The sequence below is a fragment of the Centruroides vittatus genome, unplaced genomic scaffold, assembly GCF_030686945.1.
Source record: "Centruroides vittatus isolate TY-2023 unplaced genomic scaffold, ASM3068694v2 contig_958, whole genome shotgun sequence".
Taxonomy (NCBI): Eukaryota; Metazoa; Arthropoda; class Arachnida; order Scorpiones; family Buthidae; genus Centruroides; species Centruroides vittatus.
The window spans coordinates 1,020,465-1,045,254 of NW_027122637.1; the positions used below are offsets into that span (position 1 = coordinate 1,020,465).

General features: G+C 25.6%; 1 protein-coding gene and 1 long non-coding RNA gene across 5 annotated transcripts in view; one reads left to right on the forward strand and one right to left on the reverse strand.

The window, feature by feature from the left end:
- Positions 1 to 497: 497 nt before the first annotated feature.
- On the reverse strand, positions 498 to 17,227 carry LOC136985325 (ras-related protein Rab-32B-like). Of its 3 annotated transcripts, none has more exons than XM_067282590.1 (11): positions 17,083 to 17,227; positions 12,905 to 13,030; positions 11,307 to 11,452; positions 8,008 to 8,040; positions 7,670 to 7,766; positions 7,403 to 7,459; positions 4,895 to 4,927; positions 3,786 to 3,813; positions 1,953 to 2,015; positions 1,765 to 1,873; positions 498 to 1,302 (listed from the first exon to the last, which is right to left on the reverse strand). In XM_067282590.1, exons 3-11 carry the CDS (start codon positions 11,419 to 11,421, stop codon positions 1,154 to 1,156), a joined length of 684 nt encoding a protein of 227 aa, XP_067138691.1. In that variant the 5' UTR covers positions 11,422 to 11,452; positions 12,905 to 13,030; positions 17,083 to 17,227; the 3' UTR covers positions 498 to 1,153. The 3 variants fall into 3 exon arrangements, with proteins under 3 accessions (XP_067138691.1, XP_067138689.1, XP_067138690.1); XM_067282588.1 differs by having other exon boundaries at positions 498 to 1,305; positions 17,083 to 17,225; XM_067282589.1 differs by lacking the exon at positions 17,083 to 17,227 and adding an exon at positions 13,595 to 13,644 and having other exon boundaries at positions 498 to 1,305.
- Positions 14,457 to 24,790, forward strand: part of LOC136985329 (uncharacterized) — a 34,223-nt gene continuing 23,889 nt past the window's right edge. For both annotated transcript variants that reach the window (XR_010882323.1, XR_010882322.1), the window contains exon 1: positions 14,457 to 14,679. This is a non-coding gene — a long non-coding RNA (uncharacterized lncRNA). The remainder of the gene's footprint in view (positions 14,680 to 24,790) is intronic.

The following is a 24,790-nucleotide window of genomic DNA, read 5'->3' on the forward strand; positions in this document are numbered from 1 at the left end:
TGTAACTGAAGTTTACTTCATGTGCATGTAGACATATAGGAAACTTAAAGTATTAGTTAAACTTTCAACATATCTGTAATACTGATTAAAATCAATTCTCTTGTCCCAAAGAACAACTGATTATTTTTCCTAAATCTTCAAACTTTGTGGCAAAGATGCCATTCTGTATGTTATATCTCATTTTAACTTAGAAATTATTTTTCTGACATTAATTTAAAATGCAGCTTACAGAGAAAATTTTATTAATAAGAAATATAGACTTATAATTATGTTTCTAGATAGAAAAAATCATTAGAAAAAACTGATTTACATATTTTATTTACAACTATTCCTATACTAAATTTGAAACAATTAATTAACTTTTGGCTGAGAAAAACATAGAATACCTTTTAGTGTTTCAAGGCAGGAAGAATCAATTTTTTAAAATAATAATAAGACAAAATATATTGAATGATTCTTGTATCTTAATAACATTAAATTAGTAAAACTGACACACATTTGGAAAAGCAGCACTTTAGTTATAAATAAATACAAACTAAATAATACTGTTTTATTAAAACTTCATTTGAAAATCGTACATTTGCCATAGCCGCAGTGGTAAACATTTTAGGCATACCATTTTGAGTATTATAAAATAGTGCTTTCAATAAAAATATAACAATTCATAAAATACTTCAAAATGGAAAACAATAAGTACTATAATTATTGCATATTGCGCGCAATAAACTTTTAAATAGAAAATATATTTTATAAGATAAATATTCATGCATGATGAATAATTACATTTGCATAATAATTTTATGAGCTACTTTGTGTGAAAGATTCATTAATATATATATATAAGAATGCTGCTTTAGTATTACAAATTCCATCAATTTAACAATATACAATTCAGTATCTAATTGAGAATAGTTTTTGAATTTAAATACTTACATAATGCTTTCTCTTAAATACAAATTGATGTCAATGTGTATTTGTATAAAATGCATGATATGATAAGGTATGCCAGCATACCTTTATGATATGAGCATGAACATATGAGATCATATAAAATTCATTATTAATTCGGTAAAATAAGTTTGGAAAATTAATCCTGTAACCTTTGGAACTCAAAAATCATTTCCAGTAGAAAATTTGAATTGGAGATACGTAATTAATGACCACAACACTTAATTTTTTGTTTCAAGGAGTGTTTTGCAGTCAACTGTACCAAATGTTTAGGTGTATTACTTGAGTATGCTCCTTCTTGATAACCTTCTTTTCTTAGTTGAAGAATATGATCAAGTAGGAATGATATAGCTTCTTCTGAAATAAAAATTTTATAAATATGGTAAAATATATATTAAATCTGCAGAAAATTAAACAATAAATCAAAATTAAATTCTGTAAATGTTTATATTTAAAAAAATATGGCCTTTTCCAAAAAATCATATTTATCAAGATCTTTCAAATTCTTTAGAACCCAACTTCAGGATTCATTCCCGATTATTTTATGAACTTTATAATCTCAATATTCACCTTTGTAATGCCAAATCTTCAATTAAATGTTCTTTGTAAAATCACTTTAAAAAATTTTTTTGTTGTCAATTCTAAAGATTTAGATCAATCTAAGCATTCCTATCACTATATATTTGATTACAAAATAAGAATATGTTTTAGCCTATGCTAAGATTATCATTAGAAATTAATTTAATTCTTTTTTTTTTTTTTTTAAATCAATTAAAATAGATTACAATTAAAATCTTTCATACAAAATACAGTTACCTATGTTTATGTTCATTTTTGCTGAAGTGAAAAACCAAGTAGCAATATTATGTTGTTTGCAAAATTCTGATAACAGTTGACAATTTACTGTTACTCCTTCAATATCACACTATAATTTTGAAATAATATAAAATAAAATTTATGTTTATGTAAGGAACTTAATATAAATATTTAAAAATTTAATATACTTTATTTGCGAGTAGTATTATTGGAATTGGTTGTGGAATTTTCTCCTTCACATCCTTTTGCCACTAGAAAATCAATTACTTAATTTTAGAAAATAAATATATTATTAAAATATGAAATTATGCATGATACACATTGATTTTTAAGGTGAAATATGTTATTCTTTACTGAATCAAACATATTTCAAGCAAATTTTATGCCACATTTTATTTATAAGCACTATAAAAACTTAGATCTGATAATCAGTTATTCTTTTATTGATGTAGAAAAACTTTCTTTAGTAAAATGTTTAATAATCTTCCAAGTTTCTTAAACATAATAATGTTCTCTAATAAGATTATATAATAAGAATGCTTGAATAAAAATATTAAGAAAGAATAAATAGACCAAAAAAAACAAGATTTGTGATAAAATAAAGTTTAAATTATAAGGAAGAGATTTCCTTTCTTTCTTAGCATCTGATACAGTAGTTTTCAACCAGGATGCTGCAAAATAGTGCCAAGCAGTGCTGTAACACATCTTACACAAATTATTAAAAGTACAAAAAGCAGAATAGCCCTACATTAATAAAGACATAGGGATAGGGGCAAGAAAAAACTTACCAAGTTATGGGTTATCTATTACCAAGTTATCTATTAGAAAAAGATTTTATTGTTGAGGCAGTGTTAGCAAAGCTTCTATGTGGCTTATAGAATTGTGTTCGTTCTCAAAATTTGATCGGTTAATTTTGATTAAATATTGTATTACATAATATGAGACAAGGAAATTAAAAATTGAGGTCTATAATTTCATTTTTGAGATACAATAGGATCAAAGTCACAATTTCCAAGCTCACTAGCATGAGCAAACACACTTTTTAAAATTCTTTTTGTTTTTAAGCCAGCAGCAATATCACTGCCACAGTGGCAGCAAGTAATCATCATAAATAGACCCTGAAACATTATTATTGGTGCTAGTATTTCAGCTCAATTATTAGTTTGTGTTCAGTCAGAAAATGAACTGTGCATAGTAAGACAATGTTTTTCAATCAAAATTTATGTAGTGTTATGTTTATAAAATAATGTGCCTTATAATATCAATACAAATAATGATGATAAATAAATATATGCATAAAAATTAAAATTAACACCATATTTGTTTACAAAAGATAAAATTAAGGGAAATTCTTAATGAAAATATACAGTTCAAAAAAGAAATAATTTCCTTTATCTGTATATAATAAGCCAAAAATTTTTATGTTGGTGACTAATTAAATAGATGTAAGAAATATACTCCAAAATTTTAATGTATTCCTATAAGATAATAAGTCTTAATTTGCATGAAACTTTGTTTATGCATGTCATCCAACAACAACAGTCATTTAATCAGTCACATTACAGTATGTTTTTAAATATAAAGAAAATTTAAATTTGTAAGTTTGAGATTTTTTTTAAACAAAAAATCCCATTCATTTCTTGTAAAAACTTTTTAGATAATATTTTAAAATTTGATATTATTTTTGAAGCAATTCAAATTCATTAAATGATCTAACTAAAATAAAACAAATATTAACTATATAATTGATTGAAAACTCATAAATATGAAGACACTAAACTCTAACTTAGAAATAACTAGAATGCTTTTCTAGCTACAATGTTTTATTTAAAAATGTGAATTATAAAATATCACATATTTTTTCCAAATAGAAATTAAAAAGATAGTGATTATATCTTTGGAGTGATTCTCTATAGGAATTTTTATAAAGATAATATCTTTGTTACTTCCTTTAAGTTAATATAAACACAAACTTTTATAAACATTCAAAATTTAACTTAAAACTTAAAATAAATACTTACTTTAATCACGGACTCCAAAGTTGCTGGTCTGTAATATAAACAAATGTTATATTTTGCAAATATTTAATATTGTATAAGAATAATTTCTTAATTCCTAAAATATAATTTATAAATTTAAAATTAGTTTAAAAGAATTTACATCTCTTTAACACCAACAAAAAGACTAAAATATCACCATCACTATTTTTTATGTATTTTATCAAATTTTCAAATAGCATAAAAAATTATATATCCATATTGTCAAATTATATAGAATTATTTTATACGTCCATCACTACAAAAATTTGAATAAATAGCAACTTTCAGACAAATTTATCAGTGATATTTCAAACTAGTGCCTGGTAAATTTGGCAAATGTTAAATCATAGTCACAATCATAATATGATTTTACTAAATGAGTTATAATCATTAGTGGTAAGTAAAGCCATTTAAATGAAAGTTTAGATATATATTGTCTAGGATCATGTTTTATTCTTTAGTTATATAACTATCTGTTACAGTTTATATATATATCTGTATGTTGATATTGAATCATTTGATATGAAACATGTAGTCCATGTGTTTTCATATTATGGAATATTTCAATAGTTACTAAAAACAACTTTATTTCAGAAATTCTAATTATTCTACATCTAAAACCAAAACACTCAGAAAATGCAAGATTCTTAGAATTTTTCAATTTATGATTAAAAAACTTACATTTAACTTAGAAAATATTTTTCTTTACAACAAAAACAGATATAAAAAATTCCTAAGTAACAGAAGATTATTGAAATTCTGATATTAACTTACATTAAGTTGTTTAGTTTCAATAACTTGCACAAAGATTCTATCTTTTCTCTTATATTTTAAAACTAAAAATAATGCCATTTCTTTCAAACCGTTTATCTCATTTCGCAATATAAAACATTTAGTAAGAATTACAAACACAATATAGTAAAAACTAAGAAAAATTTTTAAATTGTCTTGCAAAAATTTAAATGAGCTATAGTATATTGGTGAGTAGATCTATTCTTGTTTTGATAAAATTAGTTGTTATTTAAAATCTGATTTTTTCAGAAGGATAGTTACTATTATTCTTATGTAATTATCATAAAGAAATAAATTACCTTGAAAGATCAAAAACAATGATGGCAGCAGTTCTGTAAAGAAATAATGATAATTAATTAAAATGAGTAATGTTGACAATTAAATGCATATAAATAATTTACTATTTATTAACAGTGACAAAAATAGAATGCACATATTCTATAGATTTGAAAAAAAGTAGGCTTTGGAAAATGTAATTGTCAAATAATTATTTAAAATTAATTTTTCTATTACTTGTACAGTACATGAAACATGAAATACTAAAGTATGTGAGAATTATAGAACTATACCATTGTCCTCATGAAAAATATCAATAAAAGTAATGTAATTTCTCATGCTACATTATTGCAATTTAGAACTTATTAAATACTTATAACAAGTATTGTTTACTGGACAAGATGGCCAAAGTAGTTAAGGCATTAGCCTACCACTCTGGGACCTAAGATCAAATCCGAGGTTGAAAAACCCCAGGAAATTTTTGGGGATGAACAATCCTGGATATGTCAGGCTCTGTCTCTTACTACCTAGCAGCCCCATTATGAAGTCCTGGACAGGATCTAAATCTCAAACCAAATACACTTTAAAATATTTTAGTAACAAGAAAGAATGTGTAAAATAAATCCATCACAAATGTGTAACATAAACAATGAATGATCAACCCTGTGAGAACCTGAGTTTGGGCAATCTCATGGGTTGGAATTTTAATAAATATTTATCAGGATCAAGCTTTGACTCTGATGTTTGTCAAAATGATCAAATCTTAACAAAACAAGAAAAAACTATCATGTTTTAGTGGTAAAAGTCATTAAAAATCCTGGGTGTCAGGAGAGAAAACATTATAGTCAATGATATGATCAAAAGATTCAAAGTTTGATTAACGTTATTTGGACAGAGTTAAATCAAGGTACAAAATTGATTACTGGAGATCAACCTTTCTTGCACCTAATTTGGTTGTCTAATTTCTCTTAGAAACAATAAAGGAATCAATTAGGAGGTGAAGAGAGAAAGTTGAAGACCAGAGAGAGATCAATCAAGTCACTATTTCAGGGATAAAATCCTTAAAATCCCCAAACTTAGAGGACAAATGAATCAATTCTTTTATGCTCATCCAATTTGTCCTCTTTGTCAGTGTCCTTTTTGCCTTCAGCTTCATTTTTGTTCTACTATTCATTACACCTGACTTCTGACTAGTCTGCTCATTGTTGGATCACCAATGAAGCTGAATTATACACTGAATTTTTCACAGTTTTGTTTTCTGTCTTCAAAAAGAAGTTCTTGATTGAAATTGTGTAGGCACCATGTACAATTCAAATAAATGGGTTATTTTGTAAAGATGACTTATCTCAGCATCATCCTCCACTCTCACACAATGTCCTTTACCCCTTGTTCATCTTGACATGATTTCAGGTTAACACACCCTCTTCCCTCATCAGCCCCCTTACACCACTGTGGGCAAAGTGTATTTATGGTAAGCAGTAAAACTCCATTGTTATTTTGGTTGCTTGATGATAACAGCACCCCTTAGTAATGGTTGAAAAAACAAAAAACGATATAACATGTAATGAGACTTACTCATTGCCATATTATACTACACATTATACCAACCATTATTAGCTACATTGAAAACAAACTTTTTATACACAAAAAGTTGTTTTCTTTTTACCAGTAGAATGTTTTATTTCTATTTACTGTATGTTTGCAAACTGTAAGACATGTTTTCAATTCCTAGAAAGCAATTATAGTGATTTCCCAAGGAAGAAGAAAGGTAAAGATTTTGATTATATAGCAATTATTATTAATTCTTGTATGTGTGTGTATATATATAGTTAAGTGTTACAATTTATCATAATGTTAAAATTTGGATTATAAAAATATCCGAAAGTATTCATAAACATTTTCACACATATAATTAGACTAAACATATTTCTACCGTTATACACAATACAGTATTTAGATCTTAGTTACTAGGCATAAGAGATTTTATAAAAATTTGATAATTATTAAAAATACACCAGAATTAAAAAATTGTAGAATAAAAACTAAAGAATCCCTTCACTGGAAATTTTAACAAATTTAGTTTTTTAAATTATTTACTTATACTATTATAGACACACAATATGTTCTAAATAAATTTAATTATAAATATCAAAAGTTAAAGTAATAAAAAATTACAAGTTTATATTGCTTCAATTATTGAAGAATAAGAAGAAAATGCAACACTTATCAGAAATTATAAATAGAAATAATGAGAAGAATAGTGTATAAAATAATTGGAAATATATGAATTGGTTGTTCCTAAATAAGGTAGTCTTTTATGTATACATGAGTTATCCAATATCCCTTTCTTTTTATTTGAGAGTTAATAATAATTGCTATATAATCAAACCCACTTTTCTAATGTTAAACTAAACCATTCCAGATAACTTTCCTTGTGCAGACATGCTGATGCACTAAATCTGCATATTTTTTATTTACGAGAAATATTAATTTGTGTAATTAAATATCAATTTTATTAATTTTATACTTACGCATATCTGTAATACACTTGAGTCATATGTCCAAATCTTTCATGACCAGCTATATCCCTAGAAATAGAAAAATATATTTTTAGACAAATCTCTATCATTAGCAAAAATTATAATAAAAACAATATTCATTAAAAATAAATAGTCATATAAAACATTCGCAGTTATTTATTATATTATCCATAAAATTTTAAATTTGTTTACTTGGGTATATTTTGTAAATTATAAAAAAAAAATCTAAGACATTTATTTAATTATACAGACACCTACCAAAGCTGCAAAGTGATTGATTTCTTATTGTTCCATAAGATTGTTTTGATAGCAAAATCAACTCCTATTGTAAGTTTGTAATAATGAGAGAATATACCTAAAACATATGATTTGAATAAATTATAAAAATAATAAAATAAAGCATAAATTAGCACTGAAACTTATAAAATTGTAATATTCAAATTAATTTAATTTATAAAAAAATTGACACTATTTTTAGCATCTCTACAGTTTTGAAAGAAATATAAAACTTGTACTTTTTTACAAGACATTTTTCCTTCTTTTAAGGTACATTAAAATGTAACAGAATATGAAAATCATAATTAAGATTTTCTTACCTTCTGTATATCTTCTTATAATTGCTGTTTTCCCTTTATGAAACAAATATATCAAAACAAAATATTTAATTACTATAGACTGTCACCATATTTATAAAAAAAATTATATTTCTTTTACTTTAAACAACTTGATTATGTGATTTTAAAATATTAAAAACTATAAGATTTAACATGCAAGTACAGTAGAGCGTCATCTATCTGAAAGCCAATCAACCAAAACGTCGGTTAACCAAAAGCTTTCCAGTCAGACTGTGTCGTGCTGAATCAAATGTTTTTGATACTAGATTAACTTCTAAAGTATAATTTGTTTTTATATTTTTCAATATATTTATTTTGTTTGTACAAAATAAAGAAATAATTTTTAACGATACAATAGCCTCGATTATTATTATAAAAATTTTTGTTAGGCTTAAAATCGATGAAAATTCAATACGAAGCGACACGCAATGGAGAAAAATTTCAACATGGAATAAGTTAATATATTTTTTCGTACATAATCGGTTATCCGAACAACCCCAGTCCCCAATTGATTCGGATAAACTATGCTCTACTGTATTGCAATTTAACATATTTAAAATACAGTAATGGACATTAAAGCAAATCAAACTACTGTTTTAATAAAATATATGTTTTAATTTTGATTAGTTTTGTAATTAACTAGTCAATGACTTTCATCTTCATTAAAAACATAAGCAAATAAGTTTTATCAAGGATGCTATACCTATTTGAATATCCCCTAAGAATTTTAATTTTATACAGCAATGATATAAGCAATTATTCATTTCAAAATTCAAGAAAACTTCAAAACTATTTAATAGGAAAAATTTTTTAATATCTCTATAACAGTAGATAAGCAAAATGAAAATGAAATTTCTTCAAATGAAATTATTGAAAAATAAATAAATAAACTCTCACTCATTCTTAAAAATTATAAGGTTGTGTCATTTTTAATAGATTATTAATTATCAGAGTCAGATCAAATTTGATGGTTAATTATTAAGTATAGCAATTACATTTAATACATGTGAAATCAAGTTCTCATATTAATTGAAAATTCAGTTTTTTTTTTTTAAAGTCATAGTTACACTACATCTCTTTTCATTATAAATTGAGCTATTCTGGTAAAAGTTTATATAGTTTCAAATTTTGATGAGATAATAGAAGACTACGATAATTTACAACAGGAAAGAGAAATATATAATTTAATATGATTAAAAACTTAGTTTTATTTATATAATAAGAATGCCTAATTGGAAATATCAAGATTAAGAACAGGAATTATAAATCTATGAACAGGGTCTTTACCAAAATACTATATAACAATTTTCTAGAAAACTGAAGAAAATGATCTTCAATATTTAAGCATCATTAATATTTTTTCTATAATTTAATTATGTTATTTAATGTAAATTGAAATTATTTCTTTAACTTTTTTCTTCTGCATAATTTTTTAACCTATAAAAAATTGCCAATTAACAATATAAAACCAAACTTATCTTAAAATGTTAGAACAAACATGAAAATGGTATTGTAATTATTTTGTTTTGATGCAAACATTGTTCAAGCATATAATCATCATCAATCTTGTTAATAATTGATTAGTTATCACCAATACTATGCAAAGAATCCTACCTTATTAAAATTGTTAAAATATCTCACTTCCTCAAAAATGATAAAGTTATTTTTTCATCAATTAATCTTTAATCCTTGATAGAACTAGGATATAGGACAGATCTATAATATATTACTGAACTATTAAAGAATATAAAAAGGTAAACTGTTGGGTAATGATTATGCTGCCAATCTGCAGAGGAGTGATTCAACTTTCTGTCATCTGCGTTAATCTGATCTGATAAGTAGTATGAAGTATTAAGCAATGAATGTTTAAAATCACCAGTCACCATTTGCCTCTTAATATTTCAAACAATTCAGTAATTTCAAGAATTTGCAAAATCATGTTTTTAAAAGCAGGAGTAAGTAAATTTAAATTTTGTAAACGTGATGGCCGGTTGAGTGCCTTGGGAGATGTTTACAGGACATGGGCACTTGATGTGTCCCCAGCTGGCACTGTAATGGCCATCGATGGTCGTAACATAAGTTTATATATACTGGAAGAGGAGATTGGACCAGAGGTCCGGGTAGCGTAATTGGTAACGCATCTGCACGGTAAGCAGGATTTGCGGGTTCAAGTTCCACTCCGGCCGATTCTTTTCTTCCAGTTCGTTCTAAATTATTTAATTATTTAATTAAAATTATAATTATTAAATTTAGCAAGAGATGGCACCTAACGCCTAACTCTAGTACCAAATTATCTTATAAATTATTATTATTATAGCTGTTTCTAGCCTGATAATTTGGCTTTGGTTGGTGTATTGCTTTAATGTATATTGGGTTGGCTGTTGAAATTTGTTTACACAGTAGAGCATCGATTATCCGACTCGACTGGGGTTGGTCGGATAACTGAAAAACAGATAACCGAAAAGTATGAAAAAACACATTATTAGTATAGTATATTAGTATATCCGATGTAATTAGTATATCGCTATTAACCTACTTTGCATTGAATTTTCATCAATGTTAAGCTTAACAAAATTTTTTAAAAATAATAATCGTCGCTATTGTATCATTAAAAATTATTTCTTTATTTTGCACAAAATAAATACAAAAATAAAGGAAAAAATAGAGAATTAAGCCTGGTTTAAATACTGGCCTCCCTTTTATGATCATGCCAGCTAAACCACGCAAAAATTTAACAAAAATAATATTAAAATAGCCAAGACATAGCCAAATATTGTAGCGCCACATCACTAGTGGACATCTGAATTTGCCGACAAGAACATGGTCGGTTAACCGATGTGACGGTTGATCGGGGATCGGATAATCGATGCTCTACTGTATTTATTATAATCAGTAAAACTTGGCACCATATTTAAATATATCTATGAATTTTGTTTGTATATAAAATGTTTTCAGATCCTTTTGAGCCAACTTCAGAATATCTAATGTAAAGTAGTTTGTACAGTACTAATACAGCATATATGTTTATCTACTGTTTATCAGCATACATTCTTAAACACTAGTTTAAATTTCTACTTTTCTAAAAAAATAGTTAAAAGTAATTAGATATTTTATAAAGTATGTTTATTTGAATAGTTTTCATTTAGTTTAGTGAAAAAGCATCTAATAAATTTTTAAAAATTTTTAAATTTTTTAAATAAAATTTCAATAAAATAAAAAGTGATTTAAAATATTTATGAAAAAAATAAATAAATAAAAACTAGTAAACAGATTTCACTTACCAACACCAAAATCTCCAATAACTAAAACTTTAAAAAGTAATTCTTCTACATCAAAATCACTAAATCCATTAACCATATTAGTTTTGTCAGTAGAAGTAGGAGCAATCACAGCCATTATAAATACTATTATTATATATCACATTTATCTGAAAATATAAACACACTGTAATAAATTTTTGAATAATTTTTTGATATTTACCCAGCATTCTGAAAATTTCATTTTTAATAACATATTTCTTATAATAAAGTAATAAAATTTCTAGATTAATGATATATTTCAAAAATTACTTTTATGAAATATTGCATTATTTACTTTTTCATTTCCTATTGCAATAAGTATGCTTTATTTATATAATAAATTTTTTTTGTATTGATTAGAGAAAAATTTTGAAAAAGCTTTGATGTTTTTAATTTAAATATTTTTATTGTAATAAGTAAAATTGACCAATTAAAAAGCATTACTAATTAATTCAATTTTTTTTTTTTACATGCATACATACTATTAATATTAAAATTAGCTTATAGCTTATAGAATAAGTAAAATTTATATTTATAATAAGCTATTTTTAATACTTAGTAATTTTGATTAGAACACTTTCTATTGATTTACAATCTGATCAATGTAAAGACAATTCTAATCAATATTATGTCTTTCCTAAGTTTCCCAGACCTAAAGATACCTTTTTTGTTATTACATTTATCAATGACACACTTTATACTTTTGTTTACAATAAAATTGCCTTCACATACATAATACACGAATACAGCATACTACAATAATTATAAACTTTAAATAAATAAGACAAAAATATAAAATTCCGTAATAGTTAAATTATTTTTCAGTTAGTTTGTAAATAAATATTTTTCGTGGTCAATACTTTGGAGTTTGTCATGCATATTCTTAAAAGAGCCACTTCCATCGTGTGGCAGCAATCCAGACCTAGATCACCAGCTGGGTCAATGCAATCTTACTCCTCAGTCTGCCCAATTACCAGACGTCACACCTTTGAACTTTTTTACGGCTACGTCAAGGATGCACATACGCCCCAAAAATTCTAGATGCAAGAACCCCGCATAGTAGAACAGAATTCCTTTAAAGCAACTCTGACTCGGACACAGGCCGAAATCAAGTACAGATTATATATCGTACATGCCACTTTGAGAGACATGTGGAAACGTACCGATTTAACGTAGCAACTTTTTCTATCACCATTGTCTACAGTACCATACTCTCATTTCTTTAGCCAAAGTTAATCCATAAAACTAAGGAGTGAATACTCTGTACTAATGTATCTTCCAGTGAACATAGAATTAAAAAATAATCATATATATGTAAACTGGACAACTCATTAATTTTATTCATTAATTAAGTTACCTTATAATTAAAAAAATGAAAACTATTCCGTTTCTAACGTAATAAATACGAATGACAATGCTAAAAGATAAAAACAGTTTTGACAGAATAAAGACGATCGGCATGTCTGACACGCGACATACATTTTCCACATTTTAGTTAAAACAGATTACCTGTAAAGTAAGCATTAACAATCTCTGGTAATTATACAGTTCAATCTCTTAAGCACAAGACAACATCTTACCGTATATATTATATTAATACGCTCGAACCTGCCGAGCTTTCTGCTTGATGGGCCCTTATTCACCAAACACGTCCACTCGCTCCACTCATCAATCTCCACGCTAAAGCCGAAGCGACTGGGCGCCACCTGGTAGAATATATTATAGTAAATGAACTGTATTATTATTTATTACTTTTTTCCCCCCTTTTCTTCGAAATGATAAATAATAGGAGAAAAATAATATTATACTTAGCTTTTTAAGAAATTATTTATAATTTTATATAAATAATATAATCTTTATAGTCTGTATTTTCGGAATTTCAATAATATATTTTTTTAAATATTAGAGAAATATTATCACACTAATTTTAGTCTTAATAATAATTATTTTATTAAAAATAATAAAATTATGTAAGCATTTTGATTAACTTTTGTAATTTTAAACAAATTTTATATATATATATATTTCCTTATATTTTCGAAATGAAAGATTATAATGTAGTTAACATAAAATTTGACAAGTCACCCGTCTTAATAATGCATTTCAGACGGATGAATTATACTGTAATATAATAAATAATCATTATAAAGAATGATACAAACTTTTTATTTTATCTAATTTCACTTTTATTAATTTAATCTAAAATAGATAAATCCATGTATAACTAGAAGTTAGAATTAAAAAACGATAAACAGTAATATGATATTTACACAATCAATTGATCTTTGATATTTCGAGTAAAGTATAAATTTGTGAAGTTTCCGCGATTATCAAATCTTATAAAAATATTTTTATAAGTCAAATAAGCCATTTCGTATGAAAAACAGAAGTAATTTCCATTAATATAATGATTTATATTCACGTTGCGAGTTCAAAAACACCATTTGATAAGGTCGATACATTTTGCGCATTTTATAATTTTTTGATTTTATTTTTGTATCTAATACTTGATTTTATATAACATAAATTAAGTAAAAATTTAATTATAACAATCATAAAAGATAAATCTCATAAATAATTCATCTTTTATCATTTATTTTTATTTTTCTAGTACTTAAAATATGTAAAAATTTAAACTAAGAGAGATAAAACTATATAATCAAACGTTTATCATTAAAAAAAATATTTAATTCGTTTTTAAATTAGTATCTTCAATTATAATGACATTCTAACTGTCTTAAAATGACTTTATATTGTATTAATTTTATTAAAAAATATATTTCATGCGAAATTAATGTGGTCGACTCTATTCCTTTGCTTATTATTACTAGTTTTATATAAAGTACTGTATTTAATTCGTCACTTAATAAATATATATATATAGGAACGAATGGGATTTATACAGTATTGACAGATGGTTAACTAAGTGATATTCATTTAGAAAATATTCCTGATATTTCGATAATTGTGATTTCACATAGAAAATATTTATATTATGTCAGATTATATATTCAACATCCGACTTCATTTGGCTATTTTCAGCATCAAAATTTCGAATTTTTCTCACAATTATCCATTATTAATTTAAAAAGTTTTACTATAAAACAGTTAATGCGAACGTCCAGCTTTAACAACTTTATCGATTTTTAATCAGAATTCGACCACGAGAACAAACCGAAAAAACGGTAAACGAACCGAAAATCGCAATAAAACGTCGAACAGAAACGGAAAAAACGAAAAGAAAACGAACGACCATCGACTGTGGATTATTTACTGTAATTGCGCAGTCGATATTTCATTATTTAAATTATTTTATTTTCTTTCTTTTCCAACATTACTATTATGCGCACTCCACGTAAGTATTTTAGTAATTAATTAATAGATTAATCGGATTCGTATTTTCCTGAATTCGAGCTTTCAGAGTGCTAAAATAAATTTTAATAATTTTCATCGGTTACGAACCACTACAATTTTCTATCCGTGTATTGTTTCTACCAGATGCGCCTCTACTTTAGTACTATTTCGACGAGTTATATTAAATTTATCCGACTTAATTACTTTAATTTTGTTTTCGATGATTACTAATAACTTTTTATTACTTTTTTAAAATAAAAAATTAACTGCTTACTTTATTTTTATAAGGTATTACTAGCGTTTTCTATCTGTATTTTAATATTCTAATGGGCATTAATATTCGAAAATGTATTATAAAATAGTATTTATACGGAGTAAAATGGCCGAAGATGAAGGCAACAACGGTAGCCTTTCTAACAATCAAACAACGCAAAAATCAATTATATCGACCCAAGAAACATCGACAATTTTAGGGTCGACGACAAGTAGAAAGAAATTTATTTTTTATTAAATTAATAGGAAATGTGACGTCATTGGTCGAGTTACATCGAATTGTGTAACTACTTGTAATACCGAGTGTAACCAACTCGAACGACAAAAATTCTTATACTGTACGTAATAAACAATGTGACATTTTACAATCACCGATACTTAGCAACACGTAACCTCTATCATTTAACTTAATAATAGAACTTGTTAATCCGTGAGGTTTCGTACAAGGTCAAATAACACGTAATAGAGCGATGGTTATAACTAATCTGAAGATAACGAAAAATATTTGATATTTTACAGTTTATCTATAAAAATTATTGATTTTAAAAACTAAATATTTATTAAGAACATTGAAAAGTTTAGCATTTGAGATTATAGAGCATAGAATTGTGTGTCAGTGGTTATTGTCGAAAGGTGCAAACGGCGCTTAATTATTACCAATGAATTTAGAAAACTAGTTTATAGTAAAAAAATTTTTCACGAATGACCTATTTATATAAATTTTTTTATATTTAGTTATTAAATCACAATTTTCATAGAAAGTAACCTATAAAAGATATCATTAATCAACTCAAAAAACATTGACAATATAAGAGACGACGACGAGGAGACAGAAAATTTACTTTTTATTATATTAAAAATAACTGATATGTTTGAAAGGAAACGAGAGTAATAATCGCAACTATTTTGCAAATAATGCAGTGGGTTGATCGTTATCACTGAACCGAACACGAGAGTGACAGTGATTTTTTTTATTTTTATCTTTCATGCCATATTTTCCTCTCGAACTATTTAAGTGTACTATACAGTACATTACGTAAACTATTTCTCTAGTTTTAAAGTTTTTAAAAATATTCTTTTACATTAATAATACACGCTCTCGTAGCAGAAATTTAGTAATTACACTGGAATTTTTAATTTTTATTTATTATTTTTCTTGCCTACGTAAAAATCATGTAATTTTATTTTAGAAGCGAAGGAATATAATAATTAACTTGGAAACTTGAAACGATAAGAAGAAGATAATACAAATCAAATAATAAGAAGTAGCATTTTTAAGGTTTTATAATATGAAAATATTTTTATTCAAATAATAATTATTGTCTCCACAATAAACAATTCTCTATAAAAATACATAATCATTTATTATTACTTAATAATTTAAACGATTTGTAAAATAGTTATAATTACTACGTTTTTAACATCATTAAGAAGATAAATTACGAATTGCGTTTTTATTGTAATGACATTTACAAAAATTTTCATAGAAATTATATAATATTTTTAATTCGTAAGGAAACCGAAAGCGCCAATATACGCCATATTTAACTAAATTTTAAAAAAGAGAATAGCTCTTATAAACTTGTTTCTGCTTTTCCAAAACTATAATATATAAAAGCAATTATTATGTAATTTTATCGGTGTGTAAACTAAACACTACAGAAGTTAACTAGAATAGATTTTATCAGTTTTTCTAAGATAACGTAATCTTGTATATAAAACTAACGTAATATATTTATTATAATATATTACACGAGAAAAATAAACTCGAGAATGCAACGTACTGTATTATAATTAATTATTTATATTTCATCTCGTTAATTTATTTTATACTATCGCGCTCTTTCAATTATTAGGATTCACGTTTTAAAAATTTTTCACGAAAAATAAAATTCAATGCCGTATAATTAAATTTTAATCTTTGATCTCGGAGGAAGGGAATTTTTCACAGTTTAATTAATTATCAAAGTTATTTTTGAAAAAATAATATACAGAGAAGGAAAGTTCAAACGTATTTTATACATTCGGTTTCGATATTTAAATAAATAAATAAATCACAAATATTTTTAGAAATCCGATTTTTTCAATAAAAAAAGAAATGCTACGGCATTAAATGATTAAATAATCTTACCTGTAGATATAAATAACAAATATTCAATAAACGAAGTAATAAAGCATTTAATATAAATGTTTAAAATATATTTTTTCTCGTGTTTTCTCCTTCGTTCGACGGCTCGTAATGATTAAATAAGGAGGTCGTTTCAATCGCTAAAGCAACATAATTGGATTAAAGCCTCCAAATATCTAGCAACGTCACTAAAATAATCTCTTAGTCTTAAAACGGGAAAAAATATTTAATGCTCTATTTATTATTTTGGCTGAAAGATTTAAAAAAAATGTTTTTCTAATTTTTCCTTCGAGTCGTAATTGTAACTAAAAGACAAGGCCAAAAATTCTAAAATCCAAATAATTTAAAATTTAAGAACGAAAAAAAAATATATATATATATATATTAATTTTTTGGCGGCTTTTATAAATCTTAAGAAAAATTTTGTGGAAATGTTGTATTTTTCTTTTCTTTTTATACTTTATTAGAAACTAGTTTGGTTCTTCATTTGTTTTTTTTTTTTTTAATAAATTAAATGAAATTATTTTCGTATTGTGATAACAGATGGAGGCACAAGCTTTTTCGTTCTTTATAAGCGCATCAATTATTAACCACATAATAATAAAATATTTATTTAAATTATTGATAACAGTTTCTTAGAAATGTAAAATAAATGGAAGAAAACAGTAAGTTAATTCATAAGTTCATAAGTTATTCATAAGCCATTAATTAAAAATTTATTCGTTTTAATTTAAGAAGTACACGTAATTATTATAAACACAGAAAATGAAAGAATAAAAGAAATCATTTTATGATTAAAATTTTATAACGGTACTTGCATGTATATGAATAGTCATTAAAATAAAACGAATCGAGGCATAAAAAATGAAAAATAAAAAATATTTGAAACGGAAAATAAAAAGTAAATTCGTTTTTTAATCTTATTTAAAATAATTTATCGTATTTCATTTTCTTTAATTTGTTGTAATAATACATAATTTTCGATTATTTGGCCACAAAACTCTACTTTTCGACTTAATTTCAGTATAACACGTAAAATAAACATTTTCACTAATTGAATGAAATGCAATAATATTTTTCTGGGAAAGATCTTGAAAAATATTATTGCATTTATTCAAATTTCTCGCAAAATTGTGGGAAATATCGAAGAGATTATTATATTATAATTTTTAATACATGTTCTAATTCTTAACGAACACGAAATTATTTTCCTAATGAACATCGAGCTTATTCTGATCCGAGAAAGACTATAATTATTCATTCGGCATTAAATAATTGTAATTACGAATACTTTTAATAATCGTATTTAATATTAATGTAAATTTTAACGCGTGATATTTATTTGTAAAAATTATTTTAATGGTCATATTTAATCAGAAATTAAAATTTCATTTTAAAAATCTTTGACGGCGAAATTATCGGGGAAAACTTAAAAATTTACATTTAAGAAGGCAAGTTTTTTAAATTATTTTTTTGTTTCTAAATTGAGAGCTGTTTATTCTAGATTTCTCGTGTTTAAAACTTTTGAAGAAATAGATATAATGCGAAGAGTTTTTTTTATTTCTTGTATGCTTTTCTTCCGACTGTTTAATATTAAAAAAATAATAATAATAAATATACGGTCAAACCTGCGATAACGACTAAATCTAAACAGCGACTATTTTTTCGGAAATGCTTTTTGAACAAAAATGCATACAAAATAAGTTTCCAAATTGTATAGTACCGAACGACGGCCAGTTTTTATGTCTTCGTCATTGGTCGTCTTTCGGAGGTTTGACTGCATTTTGGAAATGTTAGAAATTGTGTAATGTTACCGTTTAAACATTAGAAACTGAGGAAATTTTCAAGTGAATCGCATGTTCTACAATGTTCATTTAATATTTTTCGAATACCATTAAGTTCTTTACAAAATGGTTAGAATATCGATTGCTTACAAAAACTTAAATGAAATGTAAGCTTTATATAACTTTCAAAAATTTTTCCGTATATCATGAAGTAAAAACGTCATAAAAAATCATAAACTACTTATAAAAATTTTTCGAAAGATAATAACAAATATATATATTTAAAAAAAAACTGCTATTTCTGGAACTTCTTGCTTACTACGAAAATATCCGAGGGACGCCTAAACTCTGGGATGGGATTCGTGTTACTTATGTCAGTAACAGTCTGACATAAGTAACACAAAACAGGTGATTCAAGCAGTACCAGTCACACTATAGACTGAGGTTTACAGCTTTTGGAATTGGATTTACATTATAAAATAAATATATAAATATATATATATATATATATATAGTCTATGTGTGTGTGTGCGTGTGTGTTTGTGAAAACTGAATATACAGGTTTTTACAAATTTTTAACATAAAAATTTAATCATAATTAATTTAAGAATGTAATTTAAGTAAAGAACGTAGCCGAATTTCATCAAGTACTTTTCTGAAAGCAAACCTGTAATAGTTCAACAGTATCTATTTCCATTAAATCAAAGAAAGGAGAAACCATTCTAAACTTTGTAAATGAGTTAGAAAATCAACGATTTCCTATCGAAACGAACTCGTTTCTAATGTCTTTGAATGTTTAATTACTGTTGAGTCCAAAGAGGAGGAGCGTTTCACATTGTAGTGTCTCGAAATGTCCGCCTATTCCTCACTCGAAGCATTTTATGGATTTTACTATTGTTTACGTAAATATCTCATCTATTGATTATTTTATTTTCTAAGGAACGATGCAACGAACGATTTAAAATACTGTTACTCTTGCGTCGGAATACAACTGGAAATCAAGAATGAGTTCATCACATAAATTTAGTAAAATAAGTAATTAACACACGCATTAAGAATGATATAGAAATTAAAAGTAATAAAATGAATTATATAAGAAGCATTGCTTTATTATCAATCAAATTCTCATATAAGAGTGAATTAAGACAAGTGCGAGATTCGTGGCCCAAAAATTTATCTGCACTTACGGTTTGCTAGTAAATCACAATGTACGAAGACATTAATTCTTTCGTAAATCTTCAATCTTTATCAATATGTGTCCGGAAAACAATCATTCTTTTTATCCAACATTTACCTTTTTCTTTGTCATAGTAACTTACCAAATCACAAAAACAAGTTTAAGAAGAATTTTATAGTTTTGTAGTTTAATATAATTACATTTGTTAAAAATATCACAAAATGAATATCGAAATTATCAGACTGAAACATCAATTACCGATAAAGAACTAAAAAATAAGTAAAATCGTGCGAAATATCATTAAATAACTTCTAGTTTATATAATTCCATATAACCTTAATTATTTGGTGGTTGAAAATCATCATATTCGATAACTCAAATATTGATTTTTCTTCCGCGTGGTCACGCGATCTGAAATTAAAAGATGTCAACTAGTATAAAATCTATTTGTTCGATAGAAATCGATTTAAAATTTTACCAAATTTTAGTATTTAATTATATAAAGTATTCTAGAATAAATTTTATTTTAACTTACATTAGTTGAAGAGCTTAATCCAATATAAGAAAAAAATTAAATGGCTATAAAATCCACATAAAGTAGATCAAATTTAATTCAAGTTATATCAAAATTGAATGGTTTTTCAGTTAATTTTTAAAAAATCCATTTCGGTATTTTCTGGTAAATCCTGTTTCAGAAATAGCAATGAGAGCCAATCCAAAATTGAATTTCATTTGTTTTAAGAATCAGTTTAATCTTCTTGAGTTTTACTATATAAAACATTAAACACGTCTTACTATAAATAAATTACTGTAATTTCATTCGATATAAGCTGATAATTTATTATTTGAGTATTATTATTTCACATAAAGAAGTACTCGTAAAGTGTTTTAAAGATAAAATATAAATCGAATAAACTGAGAATTTCGAAAAATGAAGATGCGAGAGTTAATATTTTAAGGACCTTTAACGAAATTATTTTGTACGTATTTCTCATTAAAAGAAAAAGAAGTTGGTGAAAAAATAGCCGCCATTTAGAAGTGGCCGTTGTTGGGAGGTTGACTTTATCGCAGGTTAGATCGTAATTTAATATTCAATTCTTTTGCAAGAAGAATTCGTGCAAAAGAATTGAATATTAAACGTATGCACATTTTCGCTTCGTGTGCACGTTTATACAATCAAAATGGCTCGAATAGACTATATTGATTCTAAATGGAAAAAAAATATTAACGAGAATTGTTTAAAAAGTACAAACTCGGCATTTCAATAAGAACTTTAAATTGTTGTAAAGTTTGATATTACCCTAAAGTTTATATAAAATTTATTTGAATACGGTCTCCTAATTGGCACTTTATTGCTTTGTAGTGGACAGAGATTATATTGATTGCAAATTTATCAGGTATGTCGATGTAATCGGCTACTTTCTATCTTAATTGTTTGCAATTTAGAACCCGAGTATTAAATTTAAGACTAAATAGTCTGGAATGAAATGAATTTTTAAGTTACTACTATAAATTTATGCTTATTAAAAATAAATTTAAAGAATTTTATGAAATAAATTGGAGATAAAATTATATATTTATGTTTTTCTTAATTATATAAATAATAATAATTATTATTATCATTTTTCCAGGATTTTAAATTATATAAAATCATTTGTAATCCTTTGTACTTTTATATTTAAATAATTATTTTCTAATGAGATATTTTTAACGAAACTGGTTAAAGATTTCTAAACATTATTAAGTTCGAAGAATAATTATATTTAAAAAATATTTATAAATTTCAAATTTATTTTTTAATGAACAGTTTTTAAGTATTTTAGGCGATTTTAAACATAAAAATATGACTTTATCAAGCAAACTAAAATCTAAGCTTTATCTACCAAATTTGATTTTTGTTCTAGAGAAATTTTTCTTCATTACGTAACATTTTATCGTTTATCATCGAAATTTTAAATCCGGCGGAAACAGATTTTATCTAAAGAAGAGTTCGAGCACATTGCATTGGCTTCCCTATCTTTCATTATGTTTTGCAGGAAACACAGCTTTACGGACCGACAATTCGTTGCAATAAAGAATCTACGCGTACAAAAAGTTTTGATAGAAAAAATTCAATAACGTATAGAACGAAAATAATTTATACATATTTTAAATTTTTCATAAAAGTATTTTTAGTGCTCGTTCTATGCAGATATATAATAAAAATCATATATTATTTAGTGCGAGGTTATATTAAATTTTCCACTTTCTATTATCAAACGTAATTATAATAGAAAAATAAAGAAATGCAGGTAAATCGATACATGTAAATGTTATCTTTTATTTCTTTAAATATAATTTTTTGTCGAAATTATGACTGTTTTTTTTAAACTCTTCCAAAGAAGGGAAAAGTATTAATAGTAACAAACCATTAAAAAAATTAAATTTTTATAAATAATAACATAAAAGCCACTCTCATCAAATTTATACCCAACTATTCTTGTCCAAGAGGAAATACTTATCAACATTGCTTCGATGGAAAATACGTATCATCATCGATAACTTTGAGCTCATTGATGTCTGATTCTGATTTTTTTTTCTTTCTTTTACAATTTATTTCCGTGGCTTCCCGTTCTTTTCGTGGTGAATCAGTCGTAATTTGGCTCTGCACTATTCTTATACGTCGTTTAGCCGCACTCCGCGAAGTCTTCTTTTTGTGTTCTTTCCATTTATAATGTCAAATGAGGCATCTTAAATCTTTCGCTGATCATTCATTTTATAGATATATCCAAATAGTGCTTCGCTTTATTATCTTCTGCAGTAGACTTTTTTGGCTATGTCGTAATGCATAATTCTTCATATGTGATTTTTCTGTGTTCGAAATTCTTCCCGTAACAGTTTTTCTCAAGTATCCTTCTTTCAAATCCTGTTATCACCAGTGTATCGGTGTCATATAGCATACTAGTAAATAGCCTGTCTGTAATACACTTATTTTTTTTTTGTGCCGATTACTTTTAATTTCCACATTTCGTTCGTTTGATAGATATTTGTCATCTCTTTGGCTATGCCGATATCCTTTTCTGCATTTAAATCTACGCACTTCAATTAGAAATTGTCGAATTCCTTAACAATTTTTCATATCTTTTTATAAATACAAAATTAAATTATTCTAGAGGATTTATTTTAATGCTCCTTGTTAAATTTTATTATAATGCAGCTATTTGGTAATTATTTATTTATTTTAGATACGTCTACGTATTTGTTCTAAATCATGTACTCTATATGTACTCTAAACGAAAGCAATTTCATATGAGAATTTCAAATTTAACTTATAAATAATTCAAATATTCTTTATTATTTGAAATAAATCATTCGTTCGATTTATTGGTTTAATAAATATTTTATCCGTTGTAACATATCCTCGTATGCACTAACTGTAATTATTCGACTAATTAGTTGGTGTCGATGCTAAATATTAACTCCGACTAGACTTAACAGAATATGGATCTGGTACTTAATACTTGTTCATAATCGTGCAAGTCGAATATTTCGTCAGATATTTTACCCTTTCTCTGTCACGAAGGAATAATATCATTATTATATTACATACATAATACGAATAATATGATGAAATTCTAAATTAATTTTTATTACTAGCAGAAACCCGCCAAAAACCATGGTTTTATTTAATTAAAATACAATCGATGAGCTCATGCGTTTATTTTACTAATAAATACACTGATTCTAAAAAATTAAAATAGTTTAGTTCAAAAATAAAATGATTTTTAATTTATTCTATTGTTTAAATATATAGCGTAAGTGTTTAAATTTATTAATGTTAAAAAAAAATGCAAAAAATCTTTTAATTAACAAGAAAAGCAGGAATTCAGAACATGAGAAAGAGCAATGGGTTGTTCTAACGGTTAAAAATAATTAAATAACTAATTAATCTCTAGATGAAGCGCGAGCGCAGGACATGTTTGTCTCCGTAGACTTAACATAGTAAGTTTGCCACTCCGCCACGCCTGAACCGCTGCACATTTCTCAAATCTCTCTTCGGCGGCACCATTTACTGGGCAAGACGCCGCAAGAGCTTTAATTTGATACCTGGACCAAGTTTGTACTCCCTGCCGTTCTCTCCAACGAAGCTGGACAGCATTTGAGGTTTACCAAATTATAGATTGGTAATCATGTAGAAAAATTATCTGAAGTGGAAACAATTTTAAAAGCATAAAATTATTTTTGAAACGAATTTATTATAACAACAAAAAATGAATTAAGACTAATTGTTATTAGTCAAGTTAACAGTCTGATATAATTCATTTGATGAACTTTTAGATTCAACAGTAAGTCATTAAACAAAAATATATGCGTGTAAATATATCCATATATATATATATTTTTTTTAACGAAGCATTTATACTTTATACTTTATAAAAATACACAATAATAACAAATATTTAACTACGGCAGATAGCTACGATAGTAACATATACATACGCTCTCATATTGATTAATTTTTACCAGTTATAATTTACTTATTATATTAATGTTTGCGTCAGCATTTTAGTATAACAAAAAATTAACGAGCGCTTAAATGAATATAAAACAAAAAATTTTAAAACTTTTATAAGCAGTTTTTGATGGCATTCGATAAGAAGAAGGTCTTAAATAATAATAAAAAAAAAAAAAGGTGCCGAAAATTACGTTTGGGTAAACTAATTTATACTGTAGACTCAAGCTCTAAAAAATCTCCAGATAAGCCTATAGT